Source organism: Erpetoichthys calabaricus, chromosome 3 (assembly GCF_900747795.2).
Source record: "Erpetoichthys calabaricus chromosome 3, fErpCal1.3, whole genome shotgun sequence".
Classification (NCBI taxonomy): Eukaryota; Metazoa; Chordata; class Cladistia; order Polypteriformes; family Polypteridae; genus Erpetoichthys; species Erpetoichthys calabaricus.
Window position 1 is genome coordinate 98,728,869 of NC_041396.2, and position 23,547 is coordinate 98,752,415.

Here is a 23,547-nt window from a genome sequence, read left to right on the forward strand (position 1 = left end):
AAACAGACAACAATTTTTTGATTTATGGGATATGCAGTTTAAGCTCATAGTCCACTCCCTAAGCCTGATATTATGCTGTGCCACTCTGTTGGAATTCAGCAAACTGTCCAGGCTTTAGGTCTTTTTCCAGGCAAATCAAGTCACCTGCAGACAGCTTAACAGCGAAGAAGTCAGCCACCTGCAAGAAACTTGCACTTAATCTGAATTTCTCTGATGACATGCTGCCTTTTGTGCAACTGATGTTATTTGATTCAAGAAGAAATATCAGCATTAAAAGTCAGACTCAGTTTTTCTCTGATATTCAAGTGTATTTATTTTCCTTTCATATGAAATTGGAACAATTTCTTTGTGAAATATCAATTTTCTGAAGGACAAAAAAACAAAAATTAGTTCCATATTTGTTTATGATGTGGATAATAAGCAATAAAACAACAGTAACCATCTGTTAGCAAATATACATTCTTATTATCATTCACATTAGCTGCCAAGTATTTCTGCAATGTGTCAATCTTTTAGTTAGAAGCAAAATCATAGGTTCAGGAATGCTCTTTTGTGTTACCCGTATTAAAAGATACAGGTATACAAAGTTGTTTCATTTTATTAATACAAAAGTGTTTTATTATTCTACATAATAAAAAATAAATTTTCCATAATAATGTAATGTTAAATGACAGCTAATGTTTATAAAATTTAAAACATAATATAAAGGCATATTCATATTGCTGTTAGTAGGGTTATAGAATTACAGCATCACAAAGCAACTACAGTGAATGTTTTTACTGTTGTTAGTGTTTTTTTATTAGCCACACTTCATTCCGTCTGTTAATTATTTTGAAAGGACTGTCATAACCAGCTGTATAGTACATTTTGTCTTCAAACTGTTGTCCATCCCGAGTTAGACTAGTAGACAGTTTCATCAGTTCTTCTTTATATTTTTCTGCATTGGCAAAGCCACCAAATGTCCTACAATGCAATGTAGTAAAATGTGTTATTAAGCTTCTTCATAGGTGTGCAGTACTCCTTCTTTCCACACAACTTAGAAATGTTGCTTGAGTGTTTTTTTTTGTTAAAAGTATACCAATATTCACATCAACCATCAGAGTACAAAGACAAATTGAATGTAAAAAAAAATTCTAAGTATACAGAAATGTAATATCATATATAATATAAGCATGTTTAAAGGGTGGTCAGAAAAATGCAATGAAAAATGTTTATGAGAAATCTTATAGTTTATGATGCTGTATTTGAAGAAGCTACATGTTCTGTCACTTTTTAATATGAACTTGTTTTTTATAAATAAAATAAATACTGTGTATTACTGAAAACTTGTTTTCATTAGGGCTCCCACAATTAATTTGATGTAATCGACTAAAAACTATGAACAAATTGTATTTTCATAACTAATTGTCCCCATCCTTCTTCCACATTGCACATCTGTATTCTAATGACCTTCTGTACCGTTTCTGATTAAGTTATTCATGGTGGCAGATGCACCACATTCAGCGGAGGAAGGTTCCTCCAAACATTGGGGAAATTCTCCTCTGTGTGGGAGCATTCTGTTTCAACATCTGAGAAAATGGTTGTTCACGGAGTGTAAAAAACAGATTGTACTGCATAACAGCACTAGGTCAATGCATGAATACTTGAAGAAAAATCACTTTGGAAATATAGCACAGAACAAGCTAAACAATACCGTAAGTAACTGATCAACATTAGTTCTTTTACAGTTGTGAAGCTGGTTAAGTTCAGAAATTCATGCTAGTGACTAGTGCTATGAAAAAAGTTAAAGCCACAGTATTAGACAGAGCAGATAAATTGTCTACTAAATGTATTTGTCAGTGTCCACCATTATTACTAGCAAATGTACTGAAGTAAAATAATGTTTCAGTACACTGGCTAGCTAAATACAATAGACTAGTCTGTCAAGTGTACATATTTGCTAGCTTTAATTCAGACGGAACTGCATTTTCACCTTTTGCTAGATATGTTATGCCAGGGCCATTAACTTGTAACTCTGTCACCTCACCTGAAAGAAAACTACTCATCAACTATTGTGTAAATTGAACAGCAATAACATCCTATACAAACCATAGGTTAGCTTTAATAAAGCTGTTTTTAGGTGTCCTCCAGTTATTAAATCAAAAATTAAAATCACATTCAATAAATGATCACGCCAAATCAGTAAGTGTTTTTTTTTAATTCAGACACAGTTGATCAAAACTGAAAGAGAGTTTGTGGCATAGCAACACACAGCTGTCTGCTTGCTGGGGAACAGCTGCTGCTGCTGGGATGTTGTCTTTTTTGAAAAGAAATAATTGTTTAACTGCTGTTTAGATTGCTAAATGTACAGACAGTGTAGCTTAGCAAAATCATGGTCTTAATATTAAAAAGGTATGTATGTGTTAAGAAACTTAGTTCTGGGCTCTTTCTATAGTCTCTCTTTAGATGGTGCAGACAACCTGATGACCATCCCACTGCCACAGAAAAGCCACAAGCGTTCTGTGGTGTAGAGGTTTACCTCTAATATCTGAAACAAAGAGTATTTTTCTTTTAACAGAAGAACTCTTCCGAATGAACTCATTTGCACAGAACCTTTAGCGCAGGATTTTTGACGTATGACAAATTCACATTTATGTGGTAACCCACTGATTAAGATATCTAGTAGGTGTGATAAGTGGCCCATGGCACTGTACTGATTTTTTTATATAAATAATCAAAACCCTGTGAGGTACATCCTCCAATCGTGCATGGGTGGGTACATGAATGTGCTTTGCTCCAGGGTCAGCTGAAGAGCCTGCATGATCGTGCATGCACGTGAGAATGCAAGTGTCAGTCAGATATCTCATTATTGCCTCGGAGGGAACGGCGCATCACACCTGCATTCGATCAGGAAGGCAGAGTATAAGAGGAGCTTGCAAAGCAGTAAAAGGGGATCCACAAAGAGACATTCATAGACAGAGAAAAGATGACAAGACAGAGGTTAAGGAAAGGAGAGAAGCAGGCAGGAAGGAGAGAGAGTTGATGCGAGAGAGAGAAAAGAGAAGGCAGGCAGGTAGCCAGGAAGCGAGTGGCCAATGCTCAGGGACTGAAGCAGACCAATCCAGCTGAGCAGCTCAGGGAGCTGGAGTGACACAGACCCCGCTCCTGTGTAAGTCCAGGGAAGACAGCAGGAGTTGAAGAGTGGCTCAAAAAATGATGTGTGTAGCAGGTATGCCTAGTTATACAATGTAGATATTCAAACAATTATAAAATAAATTACTACTGATTAAAAAATTACTTTACCGAACTTTTTGGGAAACCCTATAAGGCAAAATTGTAGGCACGGTTCTTATTGTATTTACTTTATCTGTACATGAATAATCTAGTTTTGTTCATTGATAAAAGTTTTTGATATACAGTTGAATATAGAATCTTACACACACTTGGAGAGAATTCTTTAAAACTCACTTTATAATCCCTCCACAGATTATATACTAACAAACTATAAATTTGGCATATTGTTTAAGACATCTGCTTTGTGCAGGACAAAAGTCATTTTTTCAAAATTTCACACATGAAATTATTTAACATTTTACTGATTATATCACAGTTTCAGTGGGACATAAGTTTACATACTTTGTTAACTGTGCCTTTACACAGCTTGGGAAGTTTTAAAGAAGTCACCCTATGTATGTAAAGTTCTGACTTCAGCTATATAAACTGTGTTAACTGAACTCCTTACACTACAGCAACCCTGTGTCTAAGATGGACTTTCTGCAGCACGGGGTGCTCATAAGCTCTACAGGACCAAAGAGACTGCAACATATATACTTTAATACGTACTATCCTTCATTTAGTATGTATAATTACTTTCAGTACAGTTTTTGATTAGAAAATTCTGGTGTTGGAGAAGGATGAATTCATAAGAGATGGGTCCATCCTGAGAAGCAATGTAGAAAGTCTTGAGTATGAGTGACAGAGGGGGGATAAAGCTTTTAAAGAGCAACACTTATTATTCTGGTGGAATCCACTGGCCAGGCATGTGGCTGCTGGCAATCTCTTGAAGGATCCTGGCTTGAAACAGTTCAGCTCATAGAGAAGGGGAAAGTGAAGAGTTTTGCCTCTGACCACATGGAAACGAGTGGTATGAGGCAAAGCCAGCAGGATGAATGTGCAGGCAGGGGATGCAGTAGAAAAAAAAAATTAATTTGTGCTGGGTAAAGGGAGCCATGGAAGATTGGTCATGCGAGGGAGTAAGTAAGAAACATTAAGGTTCACAGTGAATTAAACCACCAGCACAAGTTACAATAAAATGTTAGACAAAAAAATGACATTAAAAAACATACAAAATGAAGATCTATCAACATACTGTTGTGCAGTACAACCACCAAAGGACAGTATCGAAAGATATCTAAATATTAACATAATTAATTAAAATTAATCAAAAGCAGAAACCATTAGTTTCTCATTTTTGTTCAGTAAGCAAAATGTTAAATTGTATTGCACCTAGTGATATATGATAATGATGACAACTACACCAAAATAGCAAGATGTAAAACTTTATGCATGTTTTAAATTGTGGCACAAAACATTTAAAGGGTCACTTAAAAGGATTATAAGTGTTCAAGCCACAAGGAGAAACTGAAAGGTTCACACTGCACATGTGCATGCATGAGAACAGGTATGCATAGAAAGCAGCTGATTCAATACCTAAGCAACCTGGAAACAGACAAACAGCACCAGGCACAAAGAAAATTTCACATACTGTTCAAAGAAGTAAACTGCATAGAGTATATCATGAAAAATTAATGATATACTTATCATTAATGGCAACTAATTTGAGTTTGTTATAAACATTTTGACAACACTAAGCTAAAAACTCTCCTGTTATTTAATTTTTTCACAACACTGCCATCTGCTGGGAAATAGGGAAGTAGTATCCTACTTTTCCTGAAAACAGAGACCCCACTGATGATTTCAATTTTAACTTTCAAAGAGCAGACTCTAACAAAACTCCTTATACAACTGCACATAGGGCATTATGTTATGTGTATGTGCCTCTCCAGTAAAACAGTACACAATACCCATCACTATAATATTTTGTTGTACATTTTTACATTGTTATAAATGATTAACTCCTAAGGTTAAGTCCTTCTTGGGGTCCTGGAATTAATTTACATATTGTTTTCATATCATAATTTCCATCTATATAGGTTTGTAGGATTACTATCATGTACAGAGTATAGTGAAATTCTTATTTTCATGTCATGTACTAATCAACCTCCTAAACTCATTTAATTCAAGTGTAAGGTTAAGAAATACGGTACATCTAAAAACACAAAAGCTATAACTGTAAGATAAATAATGATTAAGTAAGTTACGTCATGTCCAATAAAATTCAAAGTGTATATTGTACCAGTTGAACTGTGGGTATTTGTAAAAGAATGTAACAAGCAATTATAAACTTTATGTCTCATTGTTAAAATACAATTGCATGCTTTGAATGCTTATTCATTTTTTATTTATTAATTATACTCCTCAAGTGCAACATACTATCTGCGATGCTTCTGTCATTACTGAGACACTATCGTTACACAGTATGTATTTTATGAATGTGATATTACTTTAACATTTTACTAGTAACACTCGGAGCTTCACTTCTCAAAGAAATACCTCTAAAGAAACACAGCACCCTGGGACACTCTGCTGAGGTTACTGCAATTTTGTCACTGCCATCCGATTTTGCTATGGCCCTTTTCCTGACAGACATTCCACATACAACGGACCCAAATCCAAATAATGTGGGGAAGGAAGCCTGCACATCCAGCTCTTTGATCGTGTATGGATTTCTGTTGTGGTTAGAATATTTGACAAGTTGGCCACCACTGTGCTTTTCCTGTCTTGCCATGAAGTGGCAGCCACTTTGCTGCCTGCCTTGAGAAGGTCCCAAAGTCCAATTTCGTGGAATTCACGGGTTGTGTTACATGCATCACAGCATAAGCTGCCAACTGAGACCAAAGTGAAGTCTCGAGAATGCTTTAAGAGAATAAAACTACAAATACCTCACAAACACTGTCATATCTTTTCTGTCTTCAATGAACACGTCTGCTTCAGTTGGCTTGGGAGGGTCACACTGGTGTTCCTCAGGTACATAAAAGGAGATGGTAAAACTGCTTTTGCAGAAAGGCCCTTCACCAGCTTGAACTAAACAAGTCACCGGTGCAGTCATTTCAACCTTCATCTCTGTTATGACACAAAGGTAAATGAATTCACAAAGCAGTTCAGACACGTGTTGGCAAAACCATACATGACTTGAACCATTATTGTACAACCCCCAATAAAGTACTTGATTATTTGCATCAAAAGCACCTAAACAGTTCTCTTGATGTTTATTTGAATCGTCATGGATGAAGAGAACAGTCTATATCACAATTTCACTGCTTTACATTTATTAAAACATGAATAAAATGTGCCTTTCAACATTCTGGCTGCAATTACTATTCTGCAGACAGCAGGAGGGAGAAAATACAGATGTGTTTTCAGTTCACTGATTAGCTGAAGACACCACATACAGTATGTGCACACAAGCTTTTTAGATCCATGCTTTTGAAATTAAGCTAACAGCACCCTCTTTTGAATGATGTGGTTTCCCAAACATGAGTTTTAAAAAGATCTAAAGTGAGGATTAAGAAAAGGTAAAAGTAAACATGCTCATTAAATAATTTTTAAAGGGATACTTCCTATAATCCAGCCAACATTCTTGCAGATATTTTACAAAAAAGGAAAACAACCTTGGATAGGGCACAAGTCCAGCGTAGGGCTCATTCAGTCACACACTCAATTATAAGAGGAGTAATTCACAGAAATCAGCCACTAATAAATTATTGTCTAATTTAAACTTAAACAGCTTTGCTACAAATTCAAAGTTATAAAAATATTATTACTTTTGTCATTGTTGCCTTGGATGTAATTAAAAAGCCTCATGAATCCTTTGTTTAGAGCCGAATCAAAATCCATTTCACTCACTGATGTGCTGGCCCACTTTGTGGCGTCATAGTTTCGAACTTCATAATCTTCAGCCTTAAAAAATGGTAAAAGTAAAAATAATAATATTAACACCTTTAGGATTTTGCTGTTGGGATATATCAACCCCATCTTTTCTGTCACATGTTGAATCAACAACAGAAGAGGTTCTTAGCTCTAGCTGGAGATATTATTTTCTATAATATATATTAAAATTGGAGGCTGTTGTCTTTTGTTGGCTGAAAAAATTCTTAATCATTCTTTTTACTGTTCATTTGTTCAGTTTTCTTATTCACATTTCCAGCATATGGCTGGGGGATGTTCAGGTCTATTCAAATGTAAGATAGGAACAAACCTTGGATAGACTGCCAGTCCACTGCAGGGCGCAGTTACTCATACAGGGCCAGTTTACCGTCTGCAATCAATTTTACTGGAGTGTGGGTGGAACACAAGACATGGGGAGAATACATAAACTACATTAACAATGACTGGGCCCAGATTTGAACCCAGTGTCCTGAAGGTTTCAGTAAAAGTAAAAAAAAAAACTAATGTGAATTTAGTCTGACCTGTAAATTAAGACAAGATATCAGCTTTAGGTGTTTAAAGAATAAACTTCATTATAAATAGCTATAATTCTGAGATTAAGAAAATTACCTGAAATATAAGCAAACACAGTGCTGCTCCGGAATTAAGAAATTCAGGTCAAATTGCATTTCTTATAAAACAACAATTTTGGCTGTGAATATATATCAATATTGATATGTATTAAATGGTTCAGTCAAAACAAGTTTTTTGATTGCCAAAATCTCAAATAAAATTCCCACTGCCTAATCTGTCAGCAGGAAACAGCATACAGTGGTGTGAAAAACTATTTGCCCCCTTCCTGATTTCTTATTCTTTTGCATGTTTGTCACACAAAATGTTTCTGATCATCAAACACATTTAACCATTAGTCAAATATAACACAAGTAAACACAAAATGCACTTTTTAAATGATGGTGTTTATTATTTAGGGAGAAAAAAAATCCAAACCTACATGGCCCTGTGTGAAAAAGTAATTGCCCCCTTGTTAAAAAATAACCTAACTGTGGTGTATCACACCGGAGTTCAATTTCCGTAGCCACCCCCAGGCCTGATTACTGCCACACCTGTTTCAATCAAGAAATCACTTAAATAGGAGCTGCCTGACACAGAGAAGTAGACCAAAACCACCTCAAAAGCTAGACATCATGCCAAGATCCAAAGAAATTCAGGAACAAATGAGAACAGAAGTAATTGAGATCTATCAGTCTGGTAAAGGTTATAAAGCCATTTCTAAAGCTTTGGGACTCCAGCAAACCACAGTGAGAGCCATTTTCCACAAATGGCAAAAACATGGAACAGTGGTGAACCTTCCCAGGAGTGGCCGGCCGACCAAAATTACCCCAAGAGCGCAGAGACGACTCATCCGAGAGGTCACAAAAGACCCCAGGACAACGTCTAAAGAACTGCAGGCCTCACTTGCCTCAATTAAGGTCAGTGTTCACGACTCCACCATAAGAAAGAGACTGGGCAAAAACGGCCTGCATGGCAGATTTCCAAGACGCAAACCACTGTTAAGCAAAAAGAACATTAGGGCTCGTCTCAATTTTGCTAAGAAACATCTCAATGATTGCCAAGACTTTTGGGAAAATACCTTGTGGACTGATGAGACAAAAGTTGAACTTTTTGGAAGGCAAATGTCCCGTTACATCTGGCGTAAAAGGAACACAGCATTTCAGAAAAAGAACATCATACCAACAGTAAAATATGGTGGTGGTAGTGTGATGGTCTGGGGTTGTTTTGCTGCTTCAGGACCTGGAAGGCTTGCTGTGATAGATGGAAACCATGAATTCTACTGTCTACCAAAAAATCCTGAAGGAGAATGTCCGGCCATCTGTTCGTCAACTCAAGCTGAAGCGATCTTGGGTGCTGCAACAGGACAATGACCCAAAACACACCAGCAAATCCACCTCTGAATGGCTGAAGAAAAACAAAATGAAGACTTTGGAGTGGCCTAGTCAAAGTCCTGACCTGAATCCAATTGAGATGCTATGGCATGACCTTAAAAAGGCGGTTCATGCTAGAAAACCCTCAAATAAAGCTGAATTACAACAATTTTGCAAAGATGAGTGGGCCAAAATTCCTCCAGAGCGCTGTAAAAGACTCATTGCAAGTTATCGCAAATGCTTGATTGCAGTTATTGCTGCTAAGGGTGGCCCAACCAGTTATTAGGTTCAGGGGGCAATTACTTTTTCACACAGGGCAATGTAGGTTTGGATTTTTTTTTCTCCCTAAATAATAAAAACCACCATTTACAAACTGCATTTTGTGTTTACTTGTGTTATATTTGACTAATGGTTAAATGTGTTTGATGATCAGAAACATTTTGTGTGACAAACATGCAAAAGAATAAGAAATCAGGAAGGGGGCAAATAGTTTTTCACACCACTGTATATTCCCTGTTGATGCCTGTTCTAAGGCAGTTTTTTTTTTTTTTAATTAGCATACCTGAGTTTCAACTGGAATAAATTTGGGCATCTGCAGGCCTGTCGAAAATAAAGCTTGTTGTACAGTCTTCAACATCTTCTACAAAATAATAAACAGTACCTTAAAAATGACAACATATTGAGTCATTACACTTAAAATGTTTAACATCCAACTCATTTATATTCTATGAATATAACTATATTATTCTATATTAAACAAAATAAACAGTACATAGTGAGATTACTTGCACTTTCTATATACTGTAACCTCATAGCTCATTTGCCATCTTGTTTGAAGATTCCATAATCATCTTCAAGGCTCTTATTATTTATCCTGGATGTCACAAAATCTAATATTCAGCTTATATTAAACCATGGAATTAATGAGATCTTCTCAGACTGGCTTTGTCGTGAGTTTGTCCCAAAATTATGACACACTTCTTTTAGACAACTGGCCATTTAACCTTCCAGCACCAGACCTTGGAACTTGTGCCATCTTAGTTCTTTTCAGGCTCACCTCTTCAGAAATTAATTCTAAAGGCCAACAATCTTATAGTATATTTCATTTCATGGTTGGTAACCACAGATTTTCGGCAAAATACTGCAGCAAATTTTGTGTAAGCTGTCTTTTAGCAAGCAAGGGATTCTACAGCACAAAAATTGATCAAAATCAAAAGCTATAATTAGCATTTAAACCAGTCAGGATCAAAGCACTCGTGATCCACATAAACATCTTTGTTCTCATGAAGTATCGATCCAGATTATTGCAATGTGATAGAATTTAATGTTATTAAGAAGTAAAAAATAACCAGTAATCATTATAGATCTACGCCTAAATACACACTGACTGACAAATTTACCTTGTACTTATGTATTGTTTGTTGAGTTACCCAGCATTGCCTGGGAGAGTAAAATTATAAAGAGTGAGAAGGAAACCAGACTGTCTGGGTTAAAAGACAAGTTTACCAATAAGTAGAATGGATGATTCCAATTTATTGTGAGATTTGACTGTAGTGTAACAACCACTCACTATGACCCGGAGTCACTCTCTCTACACCAACTGTAGGCCAAAAGTTATGTATCAGAAACCTAACTTACAGTGAGAAGTACCTGTATGCCACATTGCAAGTCTGTGGCTTGAAAAACAAAGCTATACATAAAGAACTAAGAAAGACTGTGCTTTAGTAATGCAGAGATAAAGAAGCATTTACCATGTAGGAAAAATCATTTCACTTAATCTCAACTGAGGTAGATGATTTTAAGCAGATTTTTTAGGATGTAAGACAACATTCATTTCAAGTGTAAATATTCAAAGAACGGCTACAGGAAGACAGATAAAGAAGAAGAGAAGCCACAAAATCTTTTGGGTAACCCAGAACTTCCTAGAAATTTCCAAGCTACAGAAACACACAGAGACAAAAATAGACAAGTTTTGAGTAAATTTTGTAAACAGCATTTGAAGAAGAGGCTATAAAGAGCAGTCTTCTAACTCCCCCGCTGGTTGTCTGTCAGGCTCAATGGTTTAATGTCTGACTGCCATCCCGATCCAGCCTTTGGATGACAAAGTCATCTAAACTCCCAGGAAGTAGAGCTGTGCACAGAAGTTGTTTTTTTTTTTTACCCAAACACATTGTGACTGTCTCTCCTGTTCCCACAGATATTATTGACACTTCAGCCAGGTTCTCCCTAGGAAATGTCTAGTGAACTCACTGTAAACAAGATAGTATTTGATTATTAGAAAATAGTGGATTTGTTCCAGGTACAGAGATATACCAATGGAGCGTTTGTCACATGGATTGAAATATTTCAGTTAAATTGGAAAGATTTTGTCTTTATACTGTAATATATGGCCAAAACTGTGTCCCAAAGCACTCTAAAATGTGTTAGCTGGATAATGATGTAATACAGATTAATTATAAAAAGCAAATTGGGAGAGATAAGAAGGTGGTGTCAGGTATAACTAAAGTGACCAGGCTGCAGACTATTACTTTTGTGCCCATACAATAACTGCAATGGCTTAAAAATGCTGAGGCATAGTAATTATCTTGTTTATTTTAACAGTTACAAAAAGTAAAAAAAAAAAAAAAAATGTAGGCGGCATCTTCTTCAGGGTCAAATGCACTAGCGTGCTCACTAGTATATAACAATATAAATAACTAGAATACACAGAAAGGTGAAGTGAAAATCATGATAATGATAATAATAAAAGTCATAAAAACCAAAGATAAAAAAAAAAATCTAAATTATCTCCATGTACCACACATACTATAAATGTTACATTCCCATAAAATTTAGCAAGCCCAGCTTAGGAAGAAACTTCTATTAAGTATTTTATCATTCTGTCATTTGCTATACTGTCTAATGTATTCACAGTGTGAAGGGTGCCACCTGAAAACCTTACCTGGCCAGAACAGCATGGAAAAACAGGGGGAAGAGAACTTGCTCATGGCTCTATCTTCCCCGGAGCACTAGATAGCAGCTCCCCTGGGTTGCATCATTGTCAAAGAGACCCATAGAGCATCATGGGACTTGGAGTTTGTCGGCTCAGTCCTGTTGGGTTCTGTGGGGACTGGGGTGCCCTGCTTCATGGGCTCCAGCCTTACACAGGAATGCTCCCGGGCCAAGCTTTGGAAACACTGGAAATAATAACAACATTAAATATAAATATAAAAGAATCTGCCTATTATAGCTCAAGGAGCCAGAGTCGGAAGGAAGGATACGAAGCTTGCAGAGAGGAGTGGAGGAGGCAGTGATTGATGCAGAGAACCAAAGTCAAGAGGAAGGAGACAAAGTATTGTTGTGTGCTATTACTGTGCTCTGTACTGTGTCTGTGGCATGGCAAATACTTATAAAGAAAGAGTGTCCCACAACAAAACGTTCTTTGTGTTTTCTACTTGTGCCCAAGCCTTTGTGTTTGGGGAGCTGGAGCACCCCCTGGTGGCCACAACTGTTATTTGTCATAATTAGGATACATTTAAGGGAGCTTATGCCACAGAAAACAGTGACTTAATAGGATAATGACAAAAACAGAGTTAGGACCTTGAAATTATGTCAAATATGTGAATATTTATAAATTTATTTTGAATATAAATCTATCACTACAGCCCTTTTCTAAATGCAGAATAAGGGAATAAAATGCCAACTAATTAAAGAGTGAGATCGGTTAAAGGTAAAATGACTTGCTGATGAAACGGAGTTCAGTCCCCAGAACTGAACTTGGAAACCACACTGTAGATTCAAATTTGAGGACCATCATGGAGACATGATGGCTGAGCAACTGTTCCATTACAATGAATGCTTCCACTGATTTTTCTTGCAGTACAAATTCTGAATGCCCCCAGCCCGACTCGCTCCACACAGCTCGACTCACTTGAACATTTATTTAGTCCAAGCCAATATTACACTGTTAATATTTTTTTTAATTCAATTAGTATTGTTGTGCTGATTCTCAAAACACCTTTTAGATATTTTAGTTATTGGCCTTTAGGGCTCCTTTTTTAATTACTAGAGAGCTAGATCCCTGACCCAGGATCAGACATCAAAAACAACATACTTGTAATCATTCACTTTGAAATAGTCTAAAATGATGCACAAAATGCTTGTGTTTGAAATCTGTCATTTTTAACTTTCTGGGAGTGGGTCTTACAGTGCTAAGACCACTGGTAAACAACTAAATATCAAAAATATATTCATGATCAGTATTCTCAATATAGCATAAAATGACTACACATGCTATACTACTGATCCCCGTTGTTTCAAAGATTTGTTAAAATGAGTAACTTTGTCTCTCATTAAGAGTGTGAACCCCTGGAGTCAGTTAATAAGCCCTTCCGATCATTTTTGCTGAAGATAACAATTGGTTTAATCTTCTCCATAAGGGTGTAATTTCTAACACAAAATAGGTTCCAAAAATAATTTCTAAATAAGAATTTTTTGTCTACAGGGCAAAAAATGGAGGGGGTGTTCTGACACCTTGCTGATTTGAACATCAAGACAAGTCAAACAGAATGTCGTATGAGAGGATTTTCTTGTACTGATGAGTCAGAAGTCACTGGACAAAAGTGATTTCAAAGCATTCATAACTAATTCTTGAGAACACAAAAAAAAAACTTGAAAAGGCCTGCAGTCTCACTTGTACACACACACACATTGTTCGCTGCACACTAACCTGCCATCACATTCTCCTCTGACAAACACCAGATCCACATGCAGCAGACACCAGCACCAAACTAAGGGGAAGAAACTCAAAACAATCCTGGTAAGTTCAAAACAAAACAAGGAAAATTTTCTGCTTTTATCCCTCATAAAACTGTTGTTGTGAACTGTGCATAACAGGAAAATCTTTAACAGGATTGACTAGTGAAGCGTTTTTTCCCAGTTCAACATATACTGTAATGGCACTAACCGGTTGCGTCAGCCAGGCGATGAGCAGCCAACAGCATGAGGTAGCACTCCATCATGCAAATGAGTAGCAGTAGGGGAGTCACCTGCTAATCTCATTTAAATTCTAACTAAAGCCTTATTCAAATGGGATTAGTTTTACACCAGGAGGTGGGATAATTATTACTAGAGGACCTGTGTAATTTTAGTCCAGCCCAATTTGCTCATGTCAGTAACTTTTTATGGACTGTGCATTCACATCTCAGTAAAAATTATGAAGACATTTATTTTCTATAAAAAATCCATAACAAAAATAGCCCTGGGTTAAGCTACACCTGTGTGAATCAACATGTCTGTTAAATATCATCATTTAAATGATTTAAAAGGGACTAAAATTACGCAGGTCCTCTGGTAATAGTTACTCTACCCTGTTCCTGAAGTGGAAAAAAGAGCTGCCTATACTCCTTGTGTGTACTTAAGTGGAGGTATGGGGTGGGGCATGTTTGGAGGTAGGTTACATTCTCTTGGAGGTCCAAAGGCATGTACTGTAATATATACACAATTTATATAGAAAAGCAGGTGTATGTGGGGCTGGACCCCTTGGAGTTGCGAATGGACACATTGTTCTTATGCAAGGGTGTCAAACTCAGATCCTGGGGGGCCCAGTTTCTGCAGGTTTTTGTTTTCGATCACATCCCTCATTAGTAGCCAAGTACTGTTGCTAATTCAATGAATGCCTGTTGTCTTAACTTTAATTAACTTGCTTTTTTAAGATCCTTAATCATTAATTTTTCTCCACATCTTAATTAGCCTCCAAACAATAAAATCAATTCATCAACAGATGACCAGCTAAATAAGGCCACAAACTCCATTCCTGGAGGGCTAGGCTACCATTTACACTCGAATCAGATGGCAATTCTTGCTGTTAACGAAACATAGCTTCTTAGTACTGTACTCTCATTCTTTAGCAGACACTTCTGATTTCTTTTTTTCTGAGAGCACTATCAAAATGTTTTGAGGACTATATATGAGTAACAGTGCTTTTTCTTTTAAGAAAGAAGCAATTAACACTTCTGAACTGTAAAAAGCAATGTCAATTAAAATGAAGGTAAAATAAGCACATTCTATTAGTAGCAGTAACTGGTTACACATTTAAAATGTCTGAAACAAAACCCCACAGCTTGTCAAACCCTTACGACTGAAGTTTGACACCTCTGAAATATGGGTTGCTAATGTGTTCCAAACTAACGACACACATGCATTAACTACAGGAAAGAGGGAAATGCTGGTAACAGAGAACTTATGTGTATCGGCCCAATTCAAACACCTCCTAGTATAAAACTAATCTTGTCTGAATAGCGCTTTAGTGTGGCTGAAGTACAGTACTGCATTCTTAGTAGTGAGCTATCTATCAGACAAGCTACCATGTACAGTATATACAGTGCATCCGGAAGGTATTCACAGCGCATCACTTTTTCCACATTTTGTTATGTTACAGCCTTATTCCAAAATGGATTAAATTCATTTTTTTCCTCAGAATTCTACACACAACACCCCATAATGACAACATGAAAAAGGTTTACTTGAGGTTTTTGCAAATTTATTAAAAATAAAAAAATTGACAAAGCACATGTACATAAGTATTCACAGCCTTTGCCATGAAGCTCAAAATTGAGCTCAGGTGCATCCTGTTTCCCCTGATCATCCTTGAGATGTTTCTGCAGCTTCATTGGAGTCCACCTGTGGTAAATTCAGTTGATTGGACATGATTTGGAAAGGCACACACCTGTCTATATAAGGTCCCACAGTTGACAGTTCATGTCAGAGCACAAACCAAGCATGAAGTCATAGGAATTGTCTGTAGACCTCCAAGACAGGATTGTCTCATGGCACAAATCTGGGAAAGGTTACAGAATAATTTCTGCTGCTTTGAAGGTCCCAATGAGCACAGTGGCTTCCATCATCCATAAGTGGAAGAAGTTCGAAACCACCAGGACTCTTCCTAGAGCTGGCCGGCCATCTAAACTGAGCGATCGGGGGAGAAGGGCCTTAGTCAGGGAGGTGACCAAGAACCCGATGGTCACTCTGTCAGAGCTCCAGAGGTCCTCTGTGGAGAGAGGAGAACCTTCCAGAAGGACAACCATCTCTGCAGCAATCCACCAATAAGGCCTGTATGGTAGAGTGGCCTGACGGAAGCCACTCCTTAGTAAAAGGCACATGGCAGCCCGCCTGGAGTTTGCCAAAAGGCACCTGAAGGACTCTGACCATGAGAAAGAAAATGATTGAACTCTTTGGTGTGAATGCCAGGCATCACGTTTGGAGGAAACCAGGCACTGCTCATCACCAGGCCAATACCATCCCTACAGTGAAGCATGGTGGTGGCAGCATCATGCTGTGGGGATGTTTTTCAGCGGCAGGGACTGGGAGACTAGTCAGGATAATGGGAAAGATGACTGCAACAATGTACAGAGACATCCTGGATGAAAACCTGCTCCAGAGTGCTCTTGACCTCAGACTGGGGCGACGGTTCATCTTTCAGCAGGACAACAACCCTAAGCACGCAGCCAAGATATCAAAGGAGTGGCTTCAGGACAACTCTGTGAATGTCCTTGAGTGGCCCAGCCAGAGCCCAGACTTGAATCCGATTGAACATCTCTGGAGAGATCTTAAAATGGCTGTGCACCGACACTTCCCATCCAACCTGATGGAGCTTGAGAGGTGCTGCAAAGAGGAATGGGTGAAACTGGCCAAGGATAGGTGTGCCAAGCTAGTGGCATCATATTCAAAAAGACTTGAGGCTGTAATTGTTGCCAAAGGTGCATCGACAAAGTATTGAGCAAAGGCTGTGAATACTTATGTACATGTGATTTCTCAGTTTTTTTATTTTTAATAAATTTGCAAAAACCTCAAGTAAACTTTTTCATGTTGTCATTATGGGGTGTTGTGTGTAGAATTCTGAGGGAAAAAATGAATTTAATCCATTTTGGAATAAGACTGTAACATAACAAAATGTGGAAGAAGTGATGCGCTGTGAATACTTTCCGGATGCACTGTATGTTTACACACACATACTGTATATATATATTGTAACAACCCAAGACTTAGTACAGGAAGGATTGACACATAGATGCAAGCAGCTGTTTAAGAACCTTGAAAGGACCATTTATTAACTCTTTAAGAAAGGGGACCCTATAACAAACTCCCAGCATTTGGCATCAGGAAATGCTGCTCTTTATCTTTAAGGAAGATCCCTGTCCTGTCGAGTCTTCATGCCCTACCAGCTGCCTTCTTTTCCTTGCCAGGTCTGACCTACCACAGTATTCATTGCACCTCCTTTAAGTTACTTCAGTGCACATGGCACCACCCTCTCCCGAGTCTTATCTAGCCCCCTGGAGTTTCCCCAAGCCTGTTCTCCCACTAGTCGTGTTGCTACAATATAATTGCATATAATGTATATTTGCATATGTATTGACGAAAACGAACAAAGGTGCCGGTTCATACAATGGTACGTTCCATCTTCCTTGATGAGAAACTGCACCGGTAACATCACTCTACTTAACCCTGTTGAACCAACTCAAGTCGACTGAATTATTGCGTCCACTAAGGAGTCACGCGCACAGGTGACAGCGTCTGCAACTCAAAAGCGTGCGTTCGAAAAAAAAAAAAAGAAAAAAGACGCGCGTTGCAAGTTTCCCCGCAAATAAACACGCGCGCTCAACTGTCCTGTGCCTTACCTGGGAAAGATTAAGAGTATTTTTAGCTGCAAAGGAGTAAGAGGTTTTCTTCTAGCAGAACTGCAGTCGCACGCGTGCCCTCACTCGCAGGTGCAAAATAATCAAAAGCAGCTAACCACAGAGACAGCTGTTAAATAACCCGCTGTTTTGTAACGATCTTGTGTAACGCAGGGTGCAGCTGATGCGCATGCGTACAGGCAGAGCGTTGCATCGTTTTTAAATCATTTAATTTACTTTGGCTCGGCGTTACGTTTTCTGACTAAGTTTTTTTTTTTTACTTGTTTAAATAATTCAAAGACAAATACACAACAGAGTTGTTCTGCGATTTGAGGAACCGTTTGAAAGGGCGCCCGAGCTTCTCTGAATTATTTAAACAAGAACTCAGTAGTCGAAGAGGGTACTGCTGCAGCTCGGAGAAGTTATTAGCGGGTCGGGGGATAAATGTCAATCATATTCGACTTCAGCAAATTACGTTGTTGCCAGCACATATCAATCAAACGTCCATTTGTACTGACTTCAACCAATGTCTTTGCGGGCCTGTATTGGCGGTCCCACCTACTTATTTAAGAGGTAATTTCCTTTACGCAACATTGTACAAGGACGCCATAAACAAAACACAGTCATACGTCTGATATTAATGATGTGAAAAAACAAAATATACATTGAGGTGAAACACAGGTCTGCAAAATTAAACTCATTAAAGTTGTTTTAATTGTGAAGTTGTATTTATTTGAATTTAAAAACAATAAAAATACAGAAGGTATAGAAAGCAGAAGCTGAGCCAGGAATGCCACAAAATAGACGAAGGAAAACGGACATTAGGAGTAAATAAGAACTACTGTTATAAGAGATTTACTGACTTACATTACTGCAGATATGGAATAACATTGTGATGAAGAATATAGGAAAGCGGGGTAAAGTGACAATGTGGCAATGAGAGAATGTTTAAAGTTGGTGTCTGACAGACATAACAGCTGGCATGAAAAATCTAAAGTGTAAGCAGAGAAAGCAGAAGAAAAAAGTAGTATAGGCCACCCATTGTAAACGGTAGGGCATTAATAATGGTATCTGAATGAAACCCAAAGAAATTAGACTAATGTGAGCTTAGGTAAAAGAGTGGGAAGAAAAGGAGAGGACTGCCAGAAAGGAAAAAAGAGCAAGTACATTACTTTCCATTATTCTCCATTGCCCTGCATTTCCTTTGCAATTCTGTGGTATTTAAAGAACTTTCTACAATAGCTGTTAAGCAACTGTTAGGAAAGGTAGCCGGTGCTGCGTTGGAATTTAATTTAGGAAAAATAAATCATATTGTAGACAGAGCAGCTGGCAAGTCTGAATGACTGTTGTTGACTACAGTGCATGAACTGGATAATTTAGTCAGAGGAGTGAGGAAAATGTGGATTTAAAACAAAAGACAGTACATTTATTTATTTGGCTGATACCTTTATCCAAAACAACTTTACTACAGCATCTGAGATACAATTGGTTATATTTCCTTTCTTTTTCTAATTGGAGTACAGGCAAGTGAAATGACTTGCTCAGGGTCACTCAGTGTCAGTTGCAGGACTTGAACCCACAATTGTGGTATATTGTGAATTAAGGTTTTAAATAAAGTTGTTATGAACTAGATAACCAAGGCAAAAATATGAATAAATAAGGGGAGTGGTTAGTAACAAGAGTAATGGAGACAGGCGTCTTTTGTAAAGTTCTATTTCATGTGCTCTAATAAATTAATCGCTTTTCTGAGTTATCCATCTGCCTTGCACTGAATCATTTACGGAAGCTTCCAGAGCGAATAAAGAATATTACAACAATGTCCAGGTTTGAAGTCCAAAACCCTACCCACTCCCCGCAGTAGAAATGACAAATGTAGGTGCTTGTGTGTGAAAGTTTTCAAAAGTAAACTAGTACAACAGTGGCTCGAGTTGGAAGGAAAGTGGACTGATTTATAAGTTGGTTTGAATGAAACAGGGCAAAGCACTGGAGCAGAGGGGCACTTGTGGCCAAGCTGTTCCACTGAATTCCCAGAAGCAAGTGAGTGTTAGCACCAGGCCAACAGCCAAGATGATGAGATGGATAGAAATTGCTTTGTCATCTTCTGTTTTGCAGAGCTGCCCACAGAGCAGAATAAACACAAAGAAAAAAGACTCAAGACAAAGGCACAAAGAAGAACTGAAGCTGCAGAGCAAAAACAATACATCAGTTGGGGTTTTAAGTAAGTAGCAAGTCCACAGGTTATGCAATAATAGGACAAGCCATTAATAGTAACAGATTTAAAAAGGTATTCCAACATAATACATTTGCAGCAAATTACCATTCTAAGATTTGGAAACTCTGCAAACTAGTTAAGAATACCAAAAGTAAGGGTAACAATTTTGGGCTCAGAAAGTGTTGATACTGGGTATTAATTAATTTGAGATCACTAATACAATTGATATTATTATTTAGGAAGAGTAAATTGGTGACATTTTTAAAGAAGCAGGTGCAGCTGTTACAGTTACAAGTCACATTACGTTTAATTAGGTCAAACACTCAAAAAAAAACATAAGCCCTGCTGCAGTTGTCAGTTGTACAAGCACAGGACCAATTCTCAACTGAGGTGTTTATCACAGCAGGTATGCATGTGGTGATTAAACAACTATAACGGTGGCCTACAAGGAGAATGGTGAGGGTTGTATAGTAATCATGTTTCTCCTGTTGGACAGGAAGACACTTGGTACCCATGGTGGTGATGCCAGTGTATACTGGTAAAGGCTGATGGCAGTCAACTAGAGTTACAGCACACCATGCACGGAAAAGCATAAAAGGCAACTAACCTAGCAACTAAGTCAACACCAAATTTGTAAAGAGTGGCCACAAGGGTTGGTTTGTGACCGGTTAATGCAGAGGCACATCATGTGCCCCACATGTACTCTCACATGGGCAGAGGTGTGTGGCACTGGCACTTGCAGCATGTAACCTTCCAAATTTTGAAGTTAATAGTACAGCAGCATATGCTTTAAGGAATACCTGGAAACAGTGATCTAATTAGCAGTTAGACACAGGACTAACAAAGATCAGGTTAAAGAAAAAATAATTTTTCACATAATAGACTTAACATAAAATCAGGTCAGTTTAGTCAAAGGCTTGGACTTGTCTCATGTTGAACCACCAGATTTGAGGACTAATAAAGAGCTTACAAAAGCTTAAAAAAAAAGCAGCAGCAGCAAGCCGGGGCAGAGAAAAGGCATTAGTCACATCCAAGTTCTTCAGATTGAAAAAATAAAAGATAAAATTAAAATAAAAAAATAAATATGTAATATTCGATCATTTTCCTTAATAAATAAATGACCAAGTATAATATTTTTGTCTCATTTGTTTAACTGGTTTCTCTTTATCTACTTTTAGGACTTGAGTGAAAATCTGATGATGTTTTAGGTCATATTTATGCAGAAGTATAGAAAATTCTAAAGAGTTCACAAACTTTCAAGCACAACGGTGTAATATTTTGATAATTGTAATTTGTCATTAAAGAATTAACAGAAGAAAAGAAAGAAGTAGCATTCTTTAAGATATAGTAATTTAGTTCCCCTGCAAGCTTCAAGGATACCATTACCTTTTGCTATGTGCTGCTTTGGAAGTGTATTTATTGTAGGGGTTGTGGCAAGCCTCAAACCAGTTTTTCAAGGGTGGTGCTGTCCAGGACATTCTATAAGCTCATTCACCACACAATGATCATAAACTGCCTAGCTGGCAGGAGCAAGCTACAACTGAACAAAGCAACTGTGGGATGGGTTGTACCAGAGCACTTTCATTAGTGAATGGTCCAGAAATGGACTAGACTCATTCAAATGGTCATTGGAATTGGGATGTGTCTGAAATAGCACTGCACAAACCAAGGGAGTTTACCTGCACCCATTGGTCTAAAGGTATTCCAAAAGTTGGACCAGTAAAAGACAAGAATCGTATTTCCCCCTCAGTCAATTTTCTCTGTTCTCGTTCTCACCATCTGACCGTGAATAGAGGACCATCTCTCTCGATCATACAATTTCTCCATGATGAAGATAACTCTATCACAGCAGTCACATTGAGACAGGCATGAGGTCTGTTCCAATACTCTATTCAAAGGCCATGTGGTAGTAAAGTCAAAACTAGACTGACGATAATCTGAGTCAAGCCAATGGACGCAAGGTACATTGCTACTTAGGCTGTAATGGTCTATTTTTGTCTCACTTGTTTCATTTTGGTTAATAATTTGGGCATATCATCCATAACACAATTAATTTATAGTGCAACTCTCTCCTTTATTTGTTCTTTCTCTTGATCTGATTGCCTGAACTTAAAGATAAAAGATGAGAAGATGGGAGGAAGTGCTAAAATACAGTACCTGACCACAGAGTGGTAAAAGTATGGAATTCAAGACATTTTATTAAGGCCTACACAATAAAGAGTATAAAGGAAAAAACAGGGTCACAATAGGACCCTACAAGACAATACAGATGTACTAACAGCAGGCCTTATGCAAACAATCACGCAGCAAAACCAACTGATTGGGCCACGTGAATAGCACCAGTAACCAATAGGGTGGATGAACGAATGAAGATGAGGCGGTGTCCTCAACAGGAAAAAAGACATGTTATCATGTTGTGACATTGAAAGAGAAAGTCTGGCAAAGCTCAATGGTTAGTAAGTGCTGTTTTTATGATGTTGACTATTGGCAATCTTAAGATGCATGCTGACTCTCATCTTGGTTATCCGTGCTAATGTGTTGCCCTCCAAATCCTGGTCATGCTGAAAACTACAATATGGACTGATAGCAGCCCCGCATCCACCCCTTGCTCTTCAATCGCAATGCTGCAAACTCCAGTAGAGACCGACTCTTCACTGTTAAATCACTTAGTACTGCAGCATCAGACAAAGAAAATAACATCAGACACAGAGACATGTCCTAACGCACTCTGGGCTTTCATTGCAAACTATGTGCAGAATTTTTTCTAACAACAAAGCAGTTCTGATGTGGCGTCATCTACTCTAAATGATGAATTTTGAGCAGAGGATGATTATGTTGATGCCAGAATGAACAAAAGCCTGAATTTGGCATAACCGGTTATTGCAGCACAAGGAAGACATACAAACATATTTGAAATGCATCTATTCATGTACAGTAGCTCATCCACTCATAAGAATATTATACTTGCCCTTGCTCTCCTAAATTTGGTTAATGACTCAGACACTCCACATTTTTCTTTTTTCCCCCCTCTTAAAAGTTAGTAATAACAGGTACAACTCTTCTTCCATCTGTAAAGTGTCACTTCTCTGCTATGACAATATTAGATTTGCAACACTGACCAAAAACTATTACCCACCTTGTAATAATAATAATAATACATTTTATTTATACAAGGCGCCTTTCAGGGAACTCAAGGACACCGAACAACAATAAATAAATAAATAATTAAATAAAAGACACAATTATAAAAAACTTAAACCATCAGAAAATCTAGAAATTAAAACCAAACAAAACCATTATAATCAGGAGGAAAAAGAAAAAGCCATTTTAAACAGATGCGTTTTAAGTTTACATTTGAAGGATGAATATGATTTGATATTTCGGAGATCCGCAGGTAATGAATTCCAGAGCTTGGGAGCAGAACGGCTGAAAGCTCTGGTTAGACGGGCGGGAGGGACAGTCAGATGGGTGGAGGAAGAGGATCTAAGGTTACGGGATGGAATGGCAACATGAAGAAGGTCAGACAGATATGGAGGGGCGAGGTTATGGATGGCCTTAAATGTTAATAGTAGAATCTTAAAATCAATACGAAACTTAATCGGGAGCCAATGAAGCTGCTGCAAGACCGGAGTAATATGGTGAATAGATGGGATTTGAGTGATGATACGTGCTGCAGAATTCTGGACTAACTGAAGCTTATGAAGAGATTTATTCG

General features: G+C 37.8%; 1 protein-coding gene across 1 annotated transcript; it reads right to left on the reverse strand.

Moving 5' to 3' along the window:
• On the reverse strand, positions 1-9,685 carry hebp2 (heme binding protein 2). The gene is made up of 4 exons (XM_028797229.2): positions 9,532-9,685; positions 6,924-7,059; positions 6,042-6,222; positions 1-963 (listed from the first exon to the last, which is right to left on the reverse strand). Exons 1-4 carry the CDS (start codon positions 9,604-9,606, stop codon positions 786-788), a joined length of 570 nt encoding a protein of 189 aa, XP_028653062.1. The 5' UTR covers positions 9,607-9,685; the 3' UTR covers positions 1-785.
• Positions 9,686-23,547: the final 13,862 nt, after the last annotated feature.